Genomic DNA, 17990 nt, shown 5'->3' with positions numbered 1-17990 from the left:
CCTAGTATCAATCCTAAATATATTTGTCATATATAAATATTAAATCTCGCAAAGTTCATTTAAAATTGTAACTAATCCAAAAGTAAAACTACATGCCTTTATCCCCAAAGAAAAGCATAAAGACATTTACATTATATGCTTTATGATGACTATGGAGTGGTGTTTAATATGTACTACAAAAACCAACTTCTTCATGTGACTCCTCGTGTGATCTCTAATTTCTGAAATTCATTAATTTGATAATACATCATTCAAAATTCTAATTTATAATAATCCAGAGTCATAAGTTCTTGGAAGAATGACGATTGGAATTGGTTAATCAGTACTGTAGAATCTATAAACTTCGAGAGAAATTGAGTTCATATTTTTTCCTTATTTTACTCTATTAAGGAAACTGTCACACATAAAGAACATATTTGCTAAAGCTATTTGATCTGATAATTGTCATGGCATTTTTAAAAGTTGATATCTTTGGATCAAATTCAAGGTAATGTTTAGCATGTTCTCACATAGACAGATAGATACACCATTTTCAGAAGAAAATTGTCAGCCTGAGTAGACTACAAGTACTATAGCAGATTTTCTCTTTCTTATCTCACAAACTCTAATTGAATTCTAAAATTAATGCCACTGATACCTTAGATCACATTTCCAAGTCAGCCCAAAGTGAATATCAAATTTGTTCAATAAATGCATCCAAGGTACAACCTAATGTGTGTTGAGATAAGACCTTTAACAAATGACTCACAATTTCAAGTCACACATCAGTTCTCTCTCTGATCATTGCTACCTGGTAGGGAACATACAAAGGCTCTTAGTCAAATGGCTCTGACATCACAGAGTCTATAGAGGTTTCCCCGGAGGATCCCTGTGATTGAACTCTCACAGACACTTCATTCCCTCATCACGTACCACATTCCTAACCTCTTGTGTACAAATTAACTGCCAAAGGGAACTATATTCCCCAAAGAGACTATGGCTATAAAGAGTTACTCATCTTTTCTACTAGATCCTCACAATTTTGTCACTCTTAATGTTTCATCCCAATCTCCACAGATCCATATCTATCATCCTTCCTCAAACCATGACATAAACTATTATACACCAAATATCTCAAGACTTTCCCTCAGATAAGTTGGTATTTCACTATATTCTCCTTGATGTCCCTTGCCTGGTCTTTCTACCATCTATCTTAAGGACACAGCCTTCCAGAATCTCTTGTTTATTCCATGTGTTCACCCCTCACACTCTGGGGCTGTAGAAAGTCGTTCTCTTTATAGAAACTAACCAATCATTTTCCTTTCCTCTGAAAACAAAAATTAACATAGTCAATTCATTGCCACACTCTACCAAAAAAGTCTGCCAGAGTGACCCCTCTCCCAGTTACTCTAAACTCTACTACTTGTGATCCAATCCCAGCTTCAAGTGAAGAATTCATTCTGACATTTATTTTTAAATATAGATGTAACACCACCCCTCACTTGCCAATCTGCATTCATCAATGCCCAAGACCTGCCTCACCTAGGACACTTGGTAATGTCTAAGGCCTTGTTCCTCCCTGGTAGAAACATGAACATGAGGTCACTGCATGTCCTGTCAATCCCCTCAGCTCCTCAGTTCCCACTCCTTGTTTTCTTCTCACAATGCTACAAGTCTCTGGAGCTCAGATCTTGGATTTTCTCCCAACTACACTTTTTCCCTTCATGACCTTCTCAAGGTCTATGATGGTAATAAACTCTATATTTGTGCTACTTGAGAAATAAACACTAAATTTAGATATTTAGCCCACAAAATCAAATTTGAATGTCGTTATAAATAAAGTATCTTTTGAGTAATGTCATAGCCCATTTTGTGGTGCTATAACAGAGTGAATGCTCTTAAGGAAAAGACTACTTGATGTCATGTCTTTGATGTTTAAAAGACTCCTTGTACCTACTATATCCAAATCCTAACTCTTGAGTTTTCTCCATTAAAAACTACATACCCAAACAGGGCCCAGGGGGCCTAACCTAATCTAGATGTGACCGGAAAGTCTCCTTCATGATACGAAAAGACACCATGTAAGCAACTCATAGCCCTACTCAACTATGATGCCTATGAACCACAACAATGACCAGCATGGTATACTAACTCTAAGGGTGCAATAGTGACACACAGACCTTGACGGTAACCAACATCTCTCTAATTAGACTTAAGACCTGCCAAGAAGAGAGAAGTTGTGCCTGGTATTGGAAAACCTAACCAACTACTCAGGGTTAGTGAAGTCATGGACCTTGGGGAACCTACAACTAGCACTGGACTAATAATTCTAATCAGCACGATCCCTAACTACATTCTGCATACTTGACCTTATACATACAGATAAGTGTAGTTCTCATACCTCATTAAGGAAACGTCTCTTTACAACACAAGGAGGCCATTACAGAAAACTACAACTCTACAAATGGGAGTTGTAGAGCCCAGTCTCAACTTATCTACAAAAAAATTCCTGCACCTAATGTTTAGTGATCACTGCAGAAGGGACAAAAACATTGTAAGAGCCAGAGGAACAGAGAATTTGCTGTGAGCCTGTGTTTCCATGTAATGTCAGAAGCTACACTTTTAAAGTCTCACCAACATGACTGTTTGAGCATGAAGGACACCAGTAAACATGCTAACACGGAAGGAGGAAGCTCATGAAGTCTCAACCCTAGAGGAAGAATTACAGGCAACCAAAGAATGCTGAATGTGGTAGAAATATTCTTCCCTAGGGAAGAGTACACCAATTGGCTATCCATTATCAAATGGTCAGCCTGAAAATACACATACAAGCAACATTGCACAGATGAAGCAGGTTGTATTTATGTATATTTTGCAATACACACAGACACAGACACTGACATGGACATGCACACATGTGTGTGTGTGCGAACACATACACATACCCACACACATTTAACAATTTTAAAAGGGGGTCATGAATTTAAAAGATAATAAAGAAGGGTTTGCATGGGAAGGAAGGCTTGGAGTGAGGAAAGGGAAGGAAGAAGGGAAGGAGTGCTAGCACACCAAGAGCACAGGTAGGACTACAACTTCTGCTCCTAGGGACCCACCTGGAGCCCTCAGGACACAGGAGCCAAGGAACAATCTGGGACAGGATCATTCCAGTTTCTGTCTGCACCCAGAGGTGATACTGAGCCACGGGCCTCTGTGTCCTGATCCTGCTGGGAAAGAGTTGGTCTCCCAGGAGAGCTGACAAACAGACTTACAGGAGGGTCAAGTGACTGTCAAAGACAGCAAGACCAGCTAACACCAGAGATAAACAAATGGCAAGAACCAAGTGTAAGAACATGAGCAACAGAAACCAAGGCAACTTGGCATCTTCAGAACCCAGTTTTCTTACCACAGCAGGGCAAGGATATCCCAACACACCATAAAAGCAAGATTCCCATTTAAACTCACATCTCATAATGATGTTAGATGACTTTTAAGAAGGATATAAGTAAAAACCTTAAAGAAATACAGGACAACACAAGTAAACAATTAGAACCCCTTAAAGAGGAAGCATAAAAATCCCTTAAAGAATTACATGAAAACACAACCAAACAGGTGAAGGAATTGAACAAAACCATCCAGGATCTAAAAATAGAAATAGAAACAATAAAGAAACCACAAAGGAAGTCAACCCTGGAGACAGAAAACCTAGGAAAGAGATCAGGAGTCATATATGCAAGCATCACCAACAGAACACAAGAGATAGAAGAGAGGATCTCAGGGGCAGAAGATTCCTTAGAAAACATTGACACAACCATCAAAGAAAATGCAAAATGCAAAAAGATCCTAACCCAAAACATCTGAGATATCAAGGACACAATGAGATCAAACCTAAGGATAATAGGTATAGAAGATAGCAAAGATTCCCAACATAAAGGTCGGTAAATATCTTCAACAAAGTTATAGAAGAAAATTTCCCTAACCTAAAGAGAAGCCCAAAAGCATACAAGAAGCCTACAGAACTCCAAGTAGACTGAAGCAGAAAAAAATTCCTCCCAGCACATAATAGTCAAAACACCAAATGTACTAAACAAAGAAAGAATATTAAAGCAGTAAGACAAAAAGGTCTAGTAACATATAAAGGCAGACCTACCAGAATTACACGAGACTTCGCAACAGAGACTATGAAAGCTAGACGATCCTGCACAGTTGTCATACAGACCCTAAGAGAACACAAATGCCAGCCCAGGCTACTATATTCAGTAAAACTCTCCATTACCATAGATGGAGAAACCAAGATATTCCATTACAAAACCAAATTTACACAATATATTTTCACAAATCCAGCCCCATAAAAGATACTAAATGGAGAACTCCAACACAAGGCAGGAAGCTAAACCCTAGATAAAGCAAGAAAGTAATCTTTCAACTAACCCAAAAGAAGATAGCCACACAAACATAATTCCACCTCTAAAAACAAAAATAATAGGAAACAATAATCATTAGTTCCTAATATCTACCAATACAAATGTACTCAATTCCTCAATAAAAAGGCATAGACTAAGAGACTGGATATGTAAACAGAACCTAGCATTTTGCTGTATATAGGAAACACACCTCAGTGAAAAGACAGACACTTCCTCAAAGTAAAAGGCTAGAAAAAAGTTTCCAAGCAAATGGTCACAAGAAACAAGCTGGAGAAGCCATTCTAATATCAAATGAAATCAACTTTCAACCAAAAGTTATCAAAAAAGATAAGGCAGGATACTTTATACTCATCAAAGAAAAAATCCACCAAGATGAACTCTCAATTCTGAATATCTATGCTCTAAATGCAAGGGCACCCTTGGTCATAAAGGTCATAAAACAGGCCTCAACAGATACAAGATGATAGAAATAATCCCAGGCATCCTGTCCTACTACCGTGGACTAAGGCTGGTCTTCAAGAACAACAAAAAATGACCGAAAACCCACATATACATGAAAGCTTAACAATGCTCTACTCAATGATAACTTGATCAAGGAAGAAATAAAGAAGGAAGTTAAAGACTTTTTAGAATTTAATGATAATGAAGGCCCAGCATATTGAAACTTATAGAGCACAATGAAAGCAGTACTAAGAGGAAAACTCATAGCTCTGGGTGCCTCCAAAAAGAAACTAGAGAGAGCATACACTAGCAGCTTGACAGCACATCTGAAAGCTCTAGAACAAAAAGAAGCAAATACACCCAAGAGGAGTAGAAGACAGGAAATAATCAAACTCAGGGCTGAAATCAACCAAGTAGAAACAGAAAGAACTATACAATGAATCAAGAAACCAAGAGCTGGTTCTTTGAGAAAATCAACAAGATAGATAAACCCTGAGCAAGCCTAACCAGAGGGCACAGAGACAGTATCCAAATTAGCAAAATAAGAAATGAAAAGGGAGGCATAACAACAGAAACCAAGGAAATTCAAAGACATCAGATCCTACTGCAGAAGCCTATACTCAACAAAACTGCAAAATATGAATGAAATGGACAATTTTCTAGACAGATACCAGGTACCAAAGTTAAATCAGGATCAGATAAACCATCTAAACAGTCCAATAACTCCTAAAGAAATAGAAGTTAAAAGTCTCCAAATCAAAGAAAACCAAGGACCACATAGATGGGTTTAGTGCTGAATTCTATCAGACCTTCGTAGAAGACCTAATACCAATACTATCCAAACTATTCCACAAAATAGAAACTGAAGGAACACTACCAAATTCCTTCTACAAAGTCACAATTAGTCTTATACGTAAACCACACAAAGACCCAACAAAGAAAGAGAACTTCAGGCAAATTTCTCTTATGAATATAGATGCCAAAATAATAAGATTCTTGCAAACTGAATCCAAGAACACATCAAATCAATCCCCCATCATGATCAAGTAGGCTTCATCCCAGGGATGCAGGGATGAAGGATGCCTATAGGCACATAGGAAGTGACAATAGGAGGTGTGGCTTTATTGGAGAAGGTTTGTCAGTAGGGTATGGCTTTGGTGTCTTAGAAGCTTAAACCTGCCTGTGGATTCAGATATAGAACTCACAACTACCTCTCAACCATGTCTGCCCGCATGCCATCATGGTTCCCACCATGATGAAAATAGACTAAACCTCTGAAACGGAAGCCAGTCCCAATTAAATGTTTTTCTTTAAAAGAACTGTAGTCGTGGTGTCTCTTGTCAGCAATACAACACTAAGACATTGTTATTTATATTTCTTTGCTCTCATCTGCTAAAAGCATAGATTCAAACCCTAGGCTGCTTAGATTCCCAAAAGTCTGGCCCTATCCCTCTTCCCAGCTTTGTTTCCTGATATCATGATCTTTCGCCCTTCTGGGGACTGAGGAATTTTTCTCCCACTGCTCAATGGGGCTTCTCTCTGCTCTTAACAATAAAGAAATGTCTTAAAATCCTATTTCTAGTGAGATCTTTGCTGATAAATTTTCATTTTGGCCTTTAGTTTATTATTTCATGGTGTTCCCATATACTTTCTTTTACTTCTCATTCAGCAATTGCCATGCAGTGGGAAAAGAATATTCTCGAACCTAACATTGATCTATAAGTCTTTTTTAACCTTTTGTTTCCCCAGTTCTGAACAGTGTCTGACACAGAAAGAAAAGTCTTTGCTGAGAAAAAAAAACTATAAACAGATGAATGGCTTAGGAAATATTTTAGAAATACCTAAGCCTTTGACCACTATAACAACTACAAGTGTGTTTTGAGGTCATTTTTTTAAGCTGTTACTATGAAGAAAACAGTATTGACTTTGCTTAAATGGAACCGAGGTTTCCCCCTTACTACGCTTCTAATAAAGAATACATTTTTACTAATGTTTGCCTTGTGGAAAACTCTACAGCCTAGGTATACTGTTGAGGGAGCTGGGGAAACATCCCTGAAAAGAGGTTGCTTGCCCTAATGGTCCCCATCAATAGAACTTAAGCTATTTGGTAAATAAATATTCTCGAACTATCTGCACTAGAAAAAGAAAAAAATGTCACTTAAGGAAAACACATGAGCCAGTTCTGGTTCCTAGGTTCCCCTTCCCTGTTAGGATGCTCTTGTCACAGTTTCTGACAGATCAAACGTTGGAAGCTCCAGAAACCATCCTCCTCAGCCTTCACGGCTAAAACAAGGTTCTAGGTACCATTTGAACCAGAAAATTTTATTTCAAGCTCTCAAAAACAGCAAAGGGTTCCATGTGCTGCTTTTCCAATCTTCTTGCTGCCATGTGAGGCTTACCTTTTTTTAAAAGGTCTACAGGCTGGTACTTATTTTTTATATTCGGAACATGCTGCTCCTTCAAGGAAGTTTGCTGTGAGGCCTCAGTTAAATTTGAGCATTTGGCAGTGTCCTTGGGGGAGCTAATGCTTCTGAGTACCAACCGATGTTCTTCAACGACATTAAGGATTTCACTTTTCTTAATCTCGAAAGGTATGAATTGGCCAGTTTTCGGTTTTTGGTGTTTGTTTTTAAAGACATCTATAGACGTTCCATGAGCCTTATTCTATAAATAAAACAAAAAAATTAAAATTTTAATATTTATTTTTTTAATGTAGTTGCATGGTTAAGTTTATAAGTAAACTTTACCGAGATGAAAAAAAAATCATACCATAGCTGGCTGCATTTTGAAAACCATCTCGCTGAGAAGATATTTACTGCAACATGCATGACCGTTATTAATTAAGCCCACACTCTAAAGCTAGTCCCAAGCATGAATGGGACTTCAAAATCCCACTTCAAAAGGAAAGTGATTTGTCCAATAGCAGCTTGTGTCTCAAAAGAGATATTTTAAAATGTAGGTGTGCAAACAAACACCCCCCAAAACTTACATACAGGCAGCATTATTCAAATTGAACATTTAGAAATATAGAAATATATATGAAAGGGGTTGGGGATTTAGCTCAGTGGTAGAGCACTTGCCCAGCAAGCACAAGGCCCTGTTCGGTCCCCAGCTCTGGAAAAAAAAAAAGAAATGTAAATAAAAGTGTATATGCGCTTCCTGGTTGCTGCCACCGCGGAGAGCTCATAAGCAACACCCCACGAGCAAACTTGAGCCTCTGGACCACAGGTAAGACCAACTTTTCTGCTGCAAGCCACCTGCCTGGTGAACTCAAGACACAGGCCCACAGGAACAGCTGAAGACCTGTAGATAGGAAAAACTACACGCCCGAAAGCAGAACACTCTGTCCCCATAACTGGCTGAAAGAAAACAGGAAAACATGTCTACAGCACTCCTGACACACAGGCTTATAGGACAGTCTAGCCACTGTCAGAAATAGCAGAACAAAGTAACACGAGAGATAATCTGATGGCGAGAGGCAAGCAACAGAAACCAAGACTACATGGCATCATCGGAGCCCAATTCTCCCACCAAAGCAAACACGGAATATCCAAACACACCAGAAAAGCAAGATCTAGTTTCAAAATCATATTTGATCATGATGCTAGAGGACTTCAAGAAAGACGTGAAGAACTCCCTTAGAGAAACACAGGAAAACATTAATAAACAAGTAGAAGCCTACAGAGAGGAATCGCAAAAATCCCTGAAAGAATTCCAGGAAAACATAAATAAACAAGTAGAAGCCTAGAGATAGGAGTCACGAAAATCCCTGAAAGAATTCCAGGAAAACACAATCAAACAGTTGAAGGAATTAAAAATGGAAATAGAAGCAATCAAGAAAGAACACATGGAAACAACCCTGGATATAGAAAACCAAAAGAAGAGACAAGGAGCTGTAGATACAAGCTTCACCAACAGAATACAAGAGATGGAAGAGAAAATCTCAGGAGCAGAAGATTCCATAGAAATCATCGACTCAACTGTCAAAGATAATGTAAAGCAGAAAAAGTTACTGGTCCAAAATATACAGGAAATCCAGGACTCAATGAGAAGATCAAACCTAAGGATAATAGGTATAGAAGAGAGTGAAGACTCCCAGCTCAAAGGACCAGTAAATATCTTCAAAAAATCATAGAAGAAAACTTCCCTAACCTAAAAAAAGAGATACCCATAGGCATACAAGAAGCCTACAGAACTCCAAATAGATTGGACCAGAAAAGAACACACCTCCCGTCACATAATAGTCAAAACACCAAACACACAAAATAAAGAAAGAATATTAAGAGCAGTAAGGGAAAAAGGTCAAGGAACAAATAAAGGCAGACCTACAGAATCACACCAGACTTTTCGCCAGAAACTATGAAAGCCAGAAGATCCTGGACAGATGTCATACACACCCTAAAAAAACACAAATGCCAGCCCAGGTTACTGTATCCTGCAAAACTCTCAATTAACATGATGGAGAAACCAAGATATTCCATGACAAAATCAAATTTACACATTATCTTTCTACAAATCCAGCACTACAAAGGATAATAAATGGTAAAGCCCAATATAAGGAGGCAAGCTATACCCTAGAAGAAGCAAGAAACTAATCGTCTTGGCAACAAAACAAAGAGAAGAAAAGCACACAAACATAACCTCACATCCAAATATGAATATAACAGGAAGCAATAATCACTATTCCTTAATATCTCTCAACATCAATGGGCTCAACTCCCCAATAAAAAGACATAGATTAACAAACTGGATACCCAACAAGGACCCTGCATTCTGCTGCCTACAGGAAACACACCTCAGAGACAAAGACAGACACTACCTCAGAGTGAAAGGCTGGAAAACAACTTTCCAAGCAAATGGTAGGAAGAAGCAAGCTGGAGTAGCCATTCTAATATCAAATAAAATCAATTTTCAACTAAAAGTCATCAAAAAGGTTAAGGAAGGACACTTCATATTCATCAAAGGAAAAATCCACCAAGATGAACTCTTAATCCTAAATATCTATGCCCCAAATACAAGGGCAACTACATTTGTAAAAGAAACCTTACTAAAGCTCAAAACACACATTGCACCTCACACAATAATAGTAGGAGATTTCAACACCCCACTTTCATCAATGGACAGATCATGGAAACAGAAATTAAACAGAGACGTAGACAGACTAAGAGAAGTCATGAGGCAAATGGACCCAACAGATATTTATAGAACATTCTATCCTAAAACAAAAGGATATACCTTCTTCTCAGCTCCTCATGGTACTTTCTCCAAAATTGACCATATAATTGGTCAAAAAACAGGCCTCAACAGGTACAGAAAGATAGAAATAATCCCATGCGTGCTATCAGACCACCACGGCCTAAAGCTGGTCTTCAATAACAATAAGGGAATAATGCCCACTTATACGTGGAAATTGAACAATGCTCTACTCAATGATAACCTGGTCAAGGAAGAAATAAAGAAAGAAATTAAAGACTTTTTAGAATTTAATGAAAACGAAGGCACAACATACCCAAACTTATGGGACACAATGAAAGCTGTGCTAAGAGGAAAACTCATAGCGCTGAGTGCCTGCAGAAAGAAACAGGAAAGAGCATATATCAGCAGCTTGACAACACACCTAAAAGCTCTAGAACAAAAAGAAGCAAATACACCCAAGAGGAGTAGAAGGCAGGAAATAATCAGACTCAGAGCTGAAATCAACCAAGTAGAAACAAAAAGGACCATTGAAAGAATCAACAGAACCAAAAGTTGTTTCTTTGAGAAAATCAACAAGATAGATAAACCCTTAGCCAGACTAACGAGAGGACACGGAGAGTGTGTCCAAATTAACAAAATCAGAAATGAAAAGGGAGACATAACTACAGATTCAGAGGAAATTCAAAAAATCATCAGATCTTACTATAAAAGCCTATATTCAACAAAACTTGAAAATCTGCAGGAAATGGACAATTTCCTAGACAGATACCAGGTACCGAAGTTAAATCAGGAACAGATAAACCAGTTAAACAGCCCTATAACTCCTAAGGAAATAGAAGCAGTCATTAAAGGTCTCCCAACCAAAAAGAGCCCAGGTCCAGATGGGTTTAGTGCAGAATTCTATCAGACCTTCATAGAAGACCTCATACCAATATTATCCAAACTATTCCACAAAATTGAAACAGATGGATCACTACCGAATACCTTCTACGAAGCCACAATTACTCTTATACATAAACCACACAAAGACACAACAAAGAAAGAGAACTTCAGACCAATTTCCCTTATGAATATCGACGCAAAAATACTCAATAAAATTCTGGCAAACCAAATCCAAGAGCACATCAAAACAATCATCCACCATGATCAAGTAGGCTTCATCCCAGGCATGCAGGGATGGTTTAATATACGGAAAACCATCAACGTGATCCATTATATAAACAAACTGAAAGAACAAAACCACATGATCATTTCATTAGATGCTGAGAAAGCATTTGACAAAATTCAACACCCCTTCATGATAAAAGTTCTGGAAAGAATAGGAATTCAAGGCCCATACCTAAACATAGTAAAAGCCATATACAGCAAACCAGTTGCTAACATTAAACTAAATGGAGAGAAACTTGAAGCAATCCCACTAAAATCAGGGACTAGACAAGGCTGCCCACTCTCTCCCTACTTATTCAATATAGTTCTTGAAGTTCTAGCCAGAGCAATCAGACAACAAAAGGAGGTCAAGGGGATACAGATCGGAAAAGAAGAAGTCAAAATATCACTATTTGCAGATGAATACGATAGTATATTTAAGTGACCCCAAAAGTTCCACCAGAGAACTACTAAAGCTGATAAACAACTTCAGCAAAGTGGCTGGGTATAAAATTAACTCAAATAAATCAGTAGCCTTCCTCTACACAAAAGAGAAACAAGCCGAGAAAGAAATTAGGGAAACGACACCCTTCATAATAGACCCAAATAATATTAAGTACCTCGGTGTGACTTTAACCAAGCAAGTAAAAGATCTGTACAATAAGAACTTCAAGACACTGAAGAAAGAAATAGAAGCAGACCTCAGAAGATGGAAAGATCTCCCATGCTCATGGATTGGCAGGATTAATATAGTAAAAATGGCCATTCTACCAAAAGCAATCTACAGATTCAATGCAATCCCCATCAAAATACCAATCCAATTCTTCAAAGAGTTAGACAGAACAATTTGCAAATTCATCTGGAATAACAAAAAACCCAGGATAGCTAAAACTATCCTCAACAATAAGAGGACTTCAGGGGGAATCACTATCCCTGAACTCAAGCAGTGTTACAGAGCAATAGTGATAAAAACTGCATGGTATTGGCACAGAGACAGACAGGTAGACCAATGGAACAGAATTGAAGACCCAGAAATGAACCCACACACCTATGGGCACTTGATTTTTGACAAAGGAGCCAAAACCATCAAATGGAAAAAAGATAGCATTTTCAGCAAATGGTGCTGGTTCAACTGGAGGTCAACATGTAGAAGAAATACAGATCGATCCATGCTTATCACCCTGTACAAAGCTTAAGTCCAAGTGGATCAAGGACCTCCACATCAAACCAGATACACTCAAACTAATAGAAGAAAAACTAGGGAAGCATCTGGAACACATGGGCACTGGAAAAAATTTCCTGAACAAAACACCAATGGCTTATGCTCTAAGATCAAGAATCGACAAATGGGATCTCATAAAACTGCAAAGCTTCTGTAAGGCAAAGGACACTGTGGTTAGGACAAAACGGCAACCAACAGATTGGGAAAAGATCTTTACCAATCCTACAACAGATAGAGGCCTTATATCCAAAATATACAAAGAACCCAAGAAGTTAGACCGCAGGGAGACAAATAACCCTATTAAAAAATGGGGTTCAGAGCTAAACAAAGAATTCACAGCTGAGGAATGCCGAATGGCTGAGAAACACCTAAAGAAATGTTCAACATCTTTAGTCATAAGGGAAATGCAAATCAAAACAACCCTGAGATTTTACCTCACACCAGTGAGAATGGCTAAGATCAAAAACTCAGGTGACAGCAGATGCTGGCAAGGATGTGGAGAAAGAGGAACACTCCTCCATTGTTGGTGGGATTGCAGACTGGTACAACCATTCTGGAAATCAGTCTGGAGGTTCCTCAGAAAATTGGACATTGAACTACCTGAGGATCCAGCTATACCTCTCTTGGGCATATACCCAAAAGATGCCCCAACATATAAAAAAGACACGTGCTCCACTATGTTCATAGCAGCCTTATTTATAATAGCCAGAAGCTGGAAAGAACCCAGATGCCCTTCAACAGAGGAATGGATACAGAAAATGTGGTACATCTACACAATGGAATATTACTCAGCTATCAAAAACAATGACTTTATGAAATTCGTAGGCAAATGGTTGGAACTGGAAAATATCATCCTGAGTGAGGTAACCCAATCACAGAAAAACACACATGGTATGCACTCATTGATAAGTGGCTATTAGCCCAAATGCTTGAATTACCCTAGATGCCTAGAACACATGAAACTCAAGACGGATGATCAAAATGTGAATGCTTCACTCCTTCTTTAAAAGGGGAACAAGAATACCCTTGGCAGGGAATAGAGAGGCAAAGATTAAAACAGACACAGAAGGAACACCCATTCAGAGCCTGCCCCACATGTGGCCCATACATATACAGCCATCCAATTAGACAAGATGGATGAAGCAAAGAAATGCAGGCCGACAGGAGCTGGATGTAGATCGCTCCTGAGAGACACAGCCAGAATACAGCAAATACAGAGGCGAATGCCAGCAGCAAACCACTGAACTGAGAATAGGACCCCCGTTGAAGGAATCAGAGAAAGAACTGGAAGAGCTTGAAGGAGCTCGAGACCCCTTATGAACAACAATGCCAAGCAACCAGAGCTTCCAGGGACTAAGCCACTACCTAAAGACTATATATGGACTGACCCTGGACTCTGACCTCATAGGTAGCAATGAATATCCTAGTAAGAGCACCAGTGGAAGGGGAAGCCCTGGGTCCTGCTAAGACTGAACCCCCAGTGAACTAGATTGTTGGGGGGAGGGCAGCAATGGGGGAGGAAGGGGAGGGGAACACCCATAAAGAAGGGGAGGGGGAGGGATTAGGGGGATGTTTGCCCGGAATCCGGGAAAGGGAATAACACTCGAAATGTAAATAAGAAATACTCAAGTTAATTTTAAAAAAGTGTATATACATATATATATATGAATATATAATAACATTTAAAGAATGGATGAATTTGAAGGAGAGCAGGAAGGGGTATATGGAAGGATTTCAAGGGAAGGATGGGAAGGGAGAAATTAATTATAATTAAATTATCTCAAGAAATACAGTCTATTTTTAAATAATTTTTTTAATTTAGTCATTTTAACCACCTCTGAGAACACTTAACTGCCTATAAAATTCCCAAATGTTTCTCTGCTAAGCTGGAAACCACTCAGGATGGAGGTATGCTGTCATGAATTGATTGTATGTATTGATAACAGGATATAATTTTTCAGTTGTTTTTAATCACGTGTTTCTTAATTTTGAGCAGCATAGTCAGTGGAAGACTGACACAGCTCCAGGTCCCTGAAATGCAATTGTCTATACAATATCTGTCCTACAGATGGACAGAGCTGGTTACAAAAAGCCAAGTTGTTGTCACTTCTAATTGTTGCCAACTCAAGATGTCATTAAGCTCTTGGTGCTAAGTATTACCTTTACCACTTGTCCCAATGGCTGCCCCGTCTTAAGATTTCCCACCTGCTCTGCAAAGCCTTTTTCCCAAACTGGGACCCCCGTCTTTGCTCCCTTTTACCCTCCCACCCTTCCTAAGACCGCACAACTGCCTGACGCCTAGCAAATGTCTGTTGAGCAGGCACAACGCTTGTTGCTGGAGATACGACATTCCGAGAAGACAGCCTGTCCTCCAGGGTCTACAGACTGCAACAGAGAGCTTTAATGCAAAGTGACACGGGAAAAGACACCGGTTCACATATCAGGCTGAGGAGACCGGAGAGGTGCGTCTCATGGTGAAGCTTCTATTCTAGTTTTGTCTAAACAGACTTAAGGGAATACTTACATAAAATGATAAATCCAAGAAAGGGTTAACACCCTTAAATATATCAAATGTGCAAACATGTGTGTGTGTGTGTGTGTGTGTGTGTAATCATCAAATCATTTGAATAATGATCTGTGTGCCATCTGAATCGGTTTTTATAAAAGCTACTTGAAGCTGTCATTAGTGTCCATGAAAGCTTTTGTGATGATCATTACGGTCTTCAAGTCCCTGACTCATTTTTTCTGAATAGACGCATTAAATAACGCAAAGCAATACCTCGTTTACTCTCTTGTAATGCTGGGCGATAAGAGATTTTGCTTCTTGCAAAAAATCTCGCTGGGTGGTTTCTAATAAGGGGCCTAGAATGGAAACAAAAACACTGCTTTAAATAAAAGTATTTGTTTTGTGGCTGAGACAAGGTCACAAGCTGGCTTGCCATTTGCCATTGTCCTTCCTCAGCCTCCCAGGCACTGCTTAAAATCATTACTTACTTCCCTACAGCAAGGGGGTGAAGCTAGGAGATTAAATTTTGGAGACAGTTGTGGATTTTGTGGGGCTCAATTACGGGGACTTTCTAAGTAATCTTTACAGTTCGATTCGAAAGAAATGAAATAACGTCTACTTGTATGTAATATCTATTATTTGAAAAGAAAACTCAATTTATAGTGGTCAGGATAATGAGCTAAATGATCTTAAATATTAAGTCCCTGAAAAACTAAAGGAAAAAACAAACAAACTTGAAATATCCATCGTCTTTGAAGATTCTTTGAATACCATCTTATAAAAATATTAAAATACATTTGGGGCATAAAAATATTAACTCTTACCCAGTTGACTAAAGCATATAACTCTATACGTTTTTGAGTGTTTTTAATTTGTTGGTAAAGTAACAATTATAAAATAAAATGCCTCAATAAATCAGTAGGACTTATATGGAAATGAGAAATATCCATTCTTTTTTTTTAATTTTTTATTAGATATACTTCTTTACTTACATTTCAAATGTTATTCCCCTTCCCGGTTTCCTGTCCATAAGCCCCCATCCCCTCCCCTCCTACAGATATTCCTTCCATACATCCCCCTGACTGCCCCCCATATTCCTCTTCACTGGGGGTCCAACCTTGGCAAGACCAAGGGCTTCCCATTCCACTGGTGCCCCAACAAGGCACATATGCAGTTGGAGCCCTGGGTCAGTCCATGTATAGTCTTTTGGTAGTGGTTTAGTCCCTGGAAGCTCTGGTTGGTTGGCATTGTTGTTTTTATGGGGTTGCAAGCTCCTTCAACTCTTTCAATCCTTCCTCTAATTCCCCCCCAAGGGGGATCCTTGAACAAGCCTTTTATGCACCCAAAAGTCCCAGAGCCTTGTAAGCCTGTATTTTCTAACACAGAAAGTTTCACTCCTTCCCAGTTAGACTTCACTTCCCAGAAAGCCTTCACAAAAAAAATTACAAAAAAGATAATCAAAGATTTATGGTCATGTGGGTGAGTCCATCCTGCATGTGTAGTCTGAGTGAATGCCCTTACTGGTCTGTGTTTGACTGAATTCGCAGGATTTGGAAAAGGCACCCTCAAACTGAGCCTGTTGGCAGATGCCTAGAATCCCAGCATTTGGGAAGCTGAGACAAAAAGATTTTGAGGCCAGCCTGGGCTACATAACAAGATACTGTCTCAAAAAGTCAAAAATAAAACTGTGCTAAATAACCTTAGGCACAATGAACTCAATTCTGCATGTATTCATTGCGTACCTGCTAAGCTCTGTGCTGCTTTCAGTGCCAAATGTGCCCACACGGGACACCGTTGCACCTGTTTTCTATGTACTATAGAGCTTGGGTTCTTCTAGAAAGAATCTATTAACAAACTCAATGGCATTTAGTACAAAGTATACTGAAATATAGAATAGCATAAACCACCACTAACTGGCCCCCTGATGACTAAACTTCACCTTGAAGAGTTAAAGCTTTACATTGCGTGATGGAAGGAAAGGTTTAAAACAGAAACATCTCCAGAGAAATGACCCAGTGAGGCAAATCCAAACTCAAGCAGCAGCTTTAAATCTGTACTTCATTAATTTCTTGAGCTCCCAGCACCCCAGCCAGAGTAGCTCAAACTCTGTTTCATATTTAAGCTCCTACTAAGTTTTATTTTAAAGGAAATAATCGTTGGCTAAAATAACATATATCTAACAGGTGAAAGCCAAGATATTTCAATAAAAGATTCATGCATAGAAAAGATCATGTTCCAAAAAGATAAACATGAACAGCTGTTAGTCATGGGCACTCTTGGCTATACCAGCCATGTTTCAAGCAGTGGGTAGCCGCACGTGACTAGTAAATAACATGTCAGGCCTTCTCTGTTCGTAGAAGTCAAAAGTCATGCTTTACACATGGTTTGTTCTGTGAGTCATTGCATCAGAGGAAAAGATTCTTCAAAACAATTTCATTGATTAGGTAACATGGCTACTCACCTTCCACTACTTCAGGTATAGCTTCTGCAGTTGCCATGACGGGTAGGTTGGGTTATCCTTCTTGAATGCTGAATGCCACTGTTTATGAGTGATAAAGATGTGACGGTCACTTATTTAGGTATTTTATTTATTCATAAATAAAATGATTAACTAACACTTATATTGCATACTTTTAATCTAAAACTTTCCGGGGCTACACACACACACACACACACAATCTTACAGTCGTTAGTGTTTTGCTTTCACAGATGTCTATATGCATGTGAGAGTATCAGAAGCCCTAGAACTGGAATTACAGATAGTTGTGAGCGGCCATGAAGGTGCTGAGACTTTAACCCAGCTCCTCTGGAAGAGCAGAGCCACCCCTCCAGCCCCCTGATCTAAAGCTTTCAATGTCTCTTCTCTGATGGGTGGTGGGGTATTTGCTTACATTCTACCTTACTGGACTCAAACAGCTTTGAAAGGGTTTGGATGTCTTTAAGTGTATTCCCAAAGGTTCCCATGTTGAAAGCATGGCTCTTGGTGTGCCAATGACAGTGTGAAGGACTTAAGAACTAGTGAAGCATCTTTAAGTCATGTGGAGGATGTAATAGGATTAGGTTGAGCTACCCTAGCCCC

The 17990-nt window shown here is 39.0% G+C and overlaps 1 protein-coding gene across 9 annotated transcripts in view; it reads right to left on the bottom strand.

Annotated features, from left to right (window-relative positions):
* Iqcml1 (IQ motif containing M like 1) overlaps positions 1–17990 on the bottom strand; it is a 223714-nt gene that overhangs the window by 161319 nt on the left and 44405 nt on the right. For 5 of the 9 annotated variants that reach the window (XM_063278516.1, XM_063278517.1, XM_063278524.1 and 2 more), the window contains 3 exons: positions 17373–17450; positions 15185–15267; positions 7241–7505 (listed from right to left, as the gene is read on the bottom strand). In XM_063278516.1, coding sequence (XP_063134586.1) covers positions 7241–7505; positions 15185–15267; positions 17373–17409 — 385 coding nt within the window. In that variant the 5' untranslated portion in view covers positions 17410–17450. Of the gene's footprint in view, positions 1–7240; positions 7506–15184; positions 15268–17372; positions 17451–17990 lie in introns of those variants that run through there. The other 4 variants (XM_063278520.1, XM_063278521.1, XM_063278522.1 and 1 more) reach the window with 3 other exon arrangements.

This window comes from Rattus norvegicus, chromosome 19 (assembly GCF_036323735.1).
Source record: "Rattus norvegicus strain BN/NHsdMcwi chromosome 19, GRCr8, whole genome shotgun sequence".
In the NCBI taxonomy this organism is placed as follows: domain Eukaryota; kingdom Metazoa; phylum Chordata; class Mammalia; order Rodentia; family Muridae; genus Rattus; species Rattus norvegicus.
Note: the sequence above shows the minus strand (reverse complement) of the source record. Positions and strands in the feature narration are given on the sequence as shown.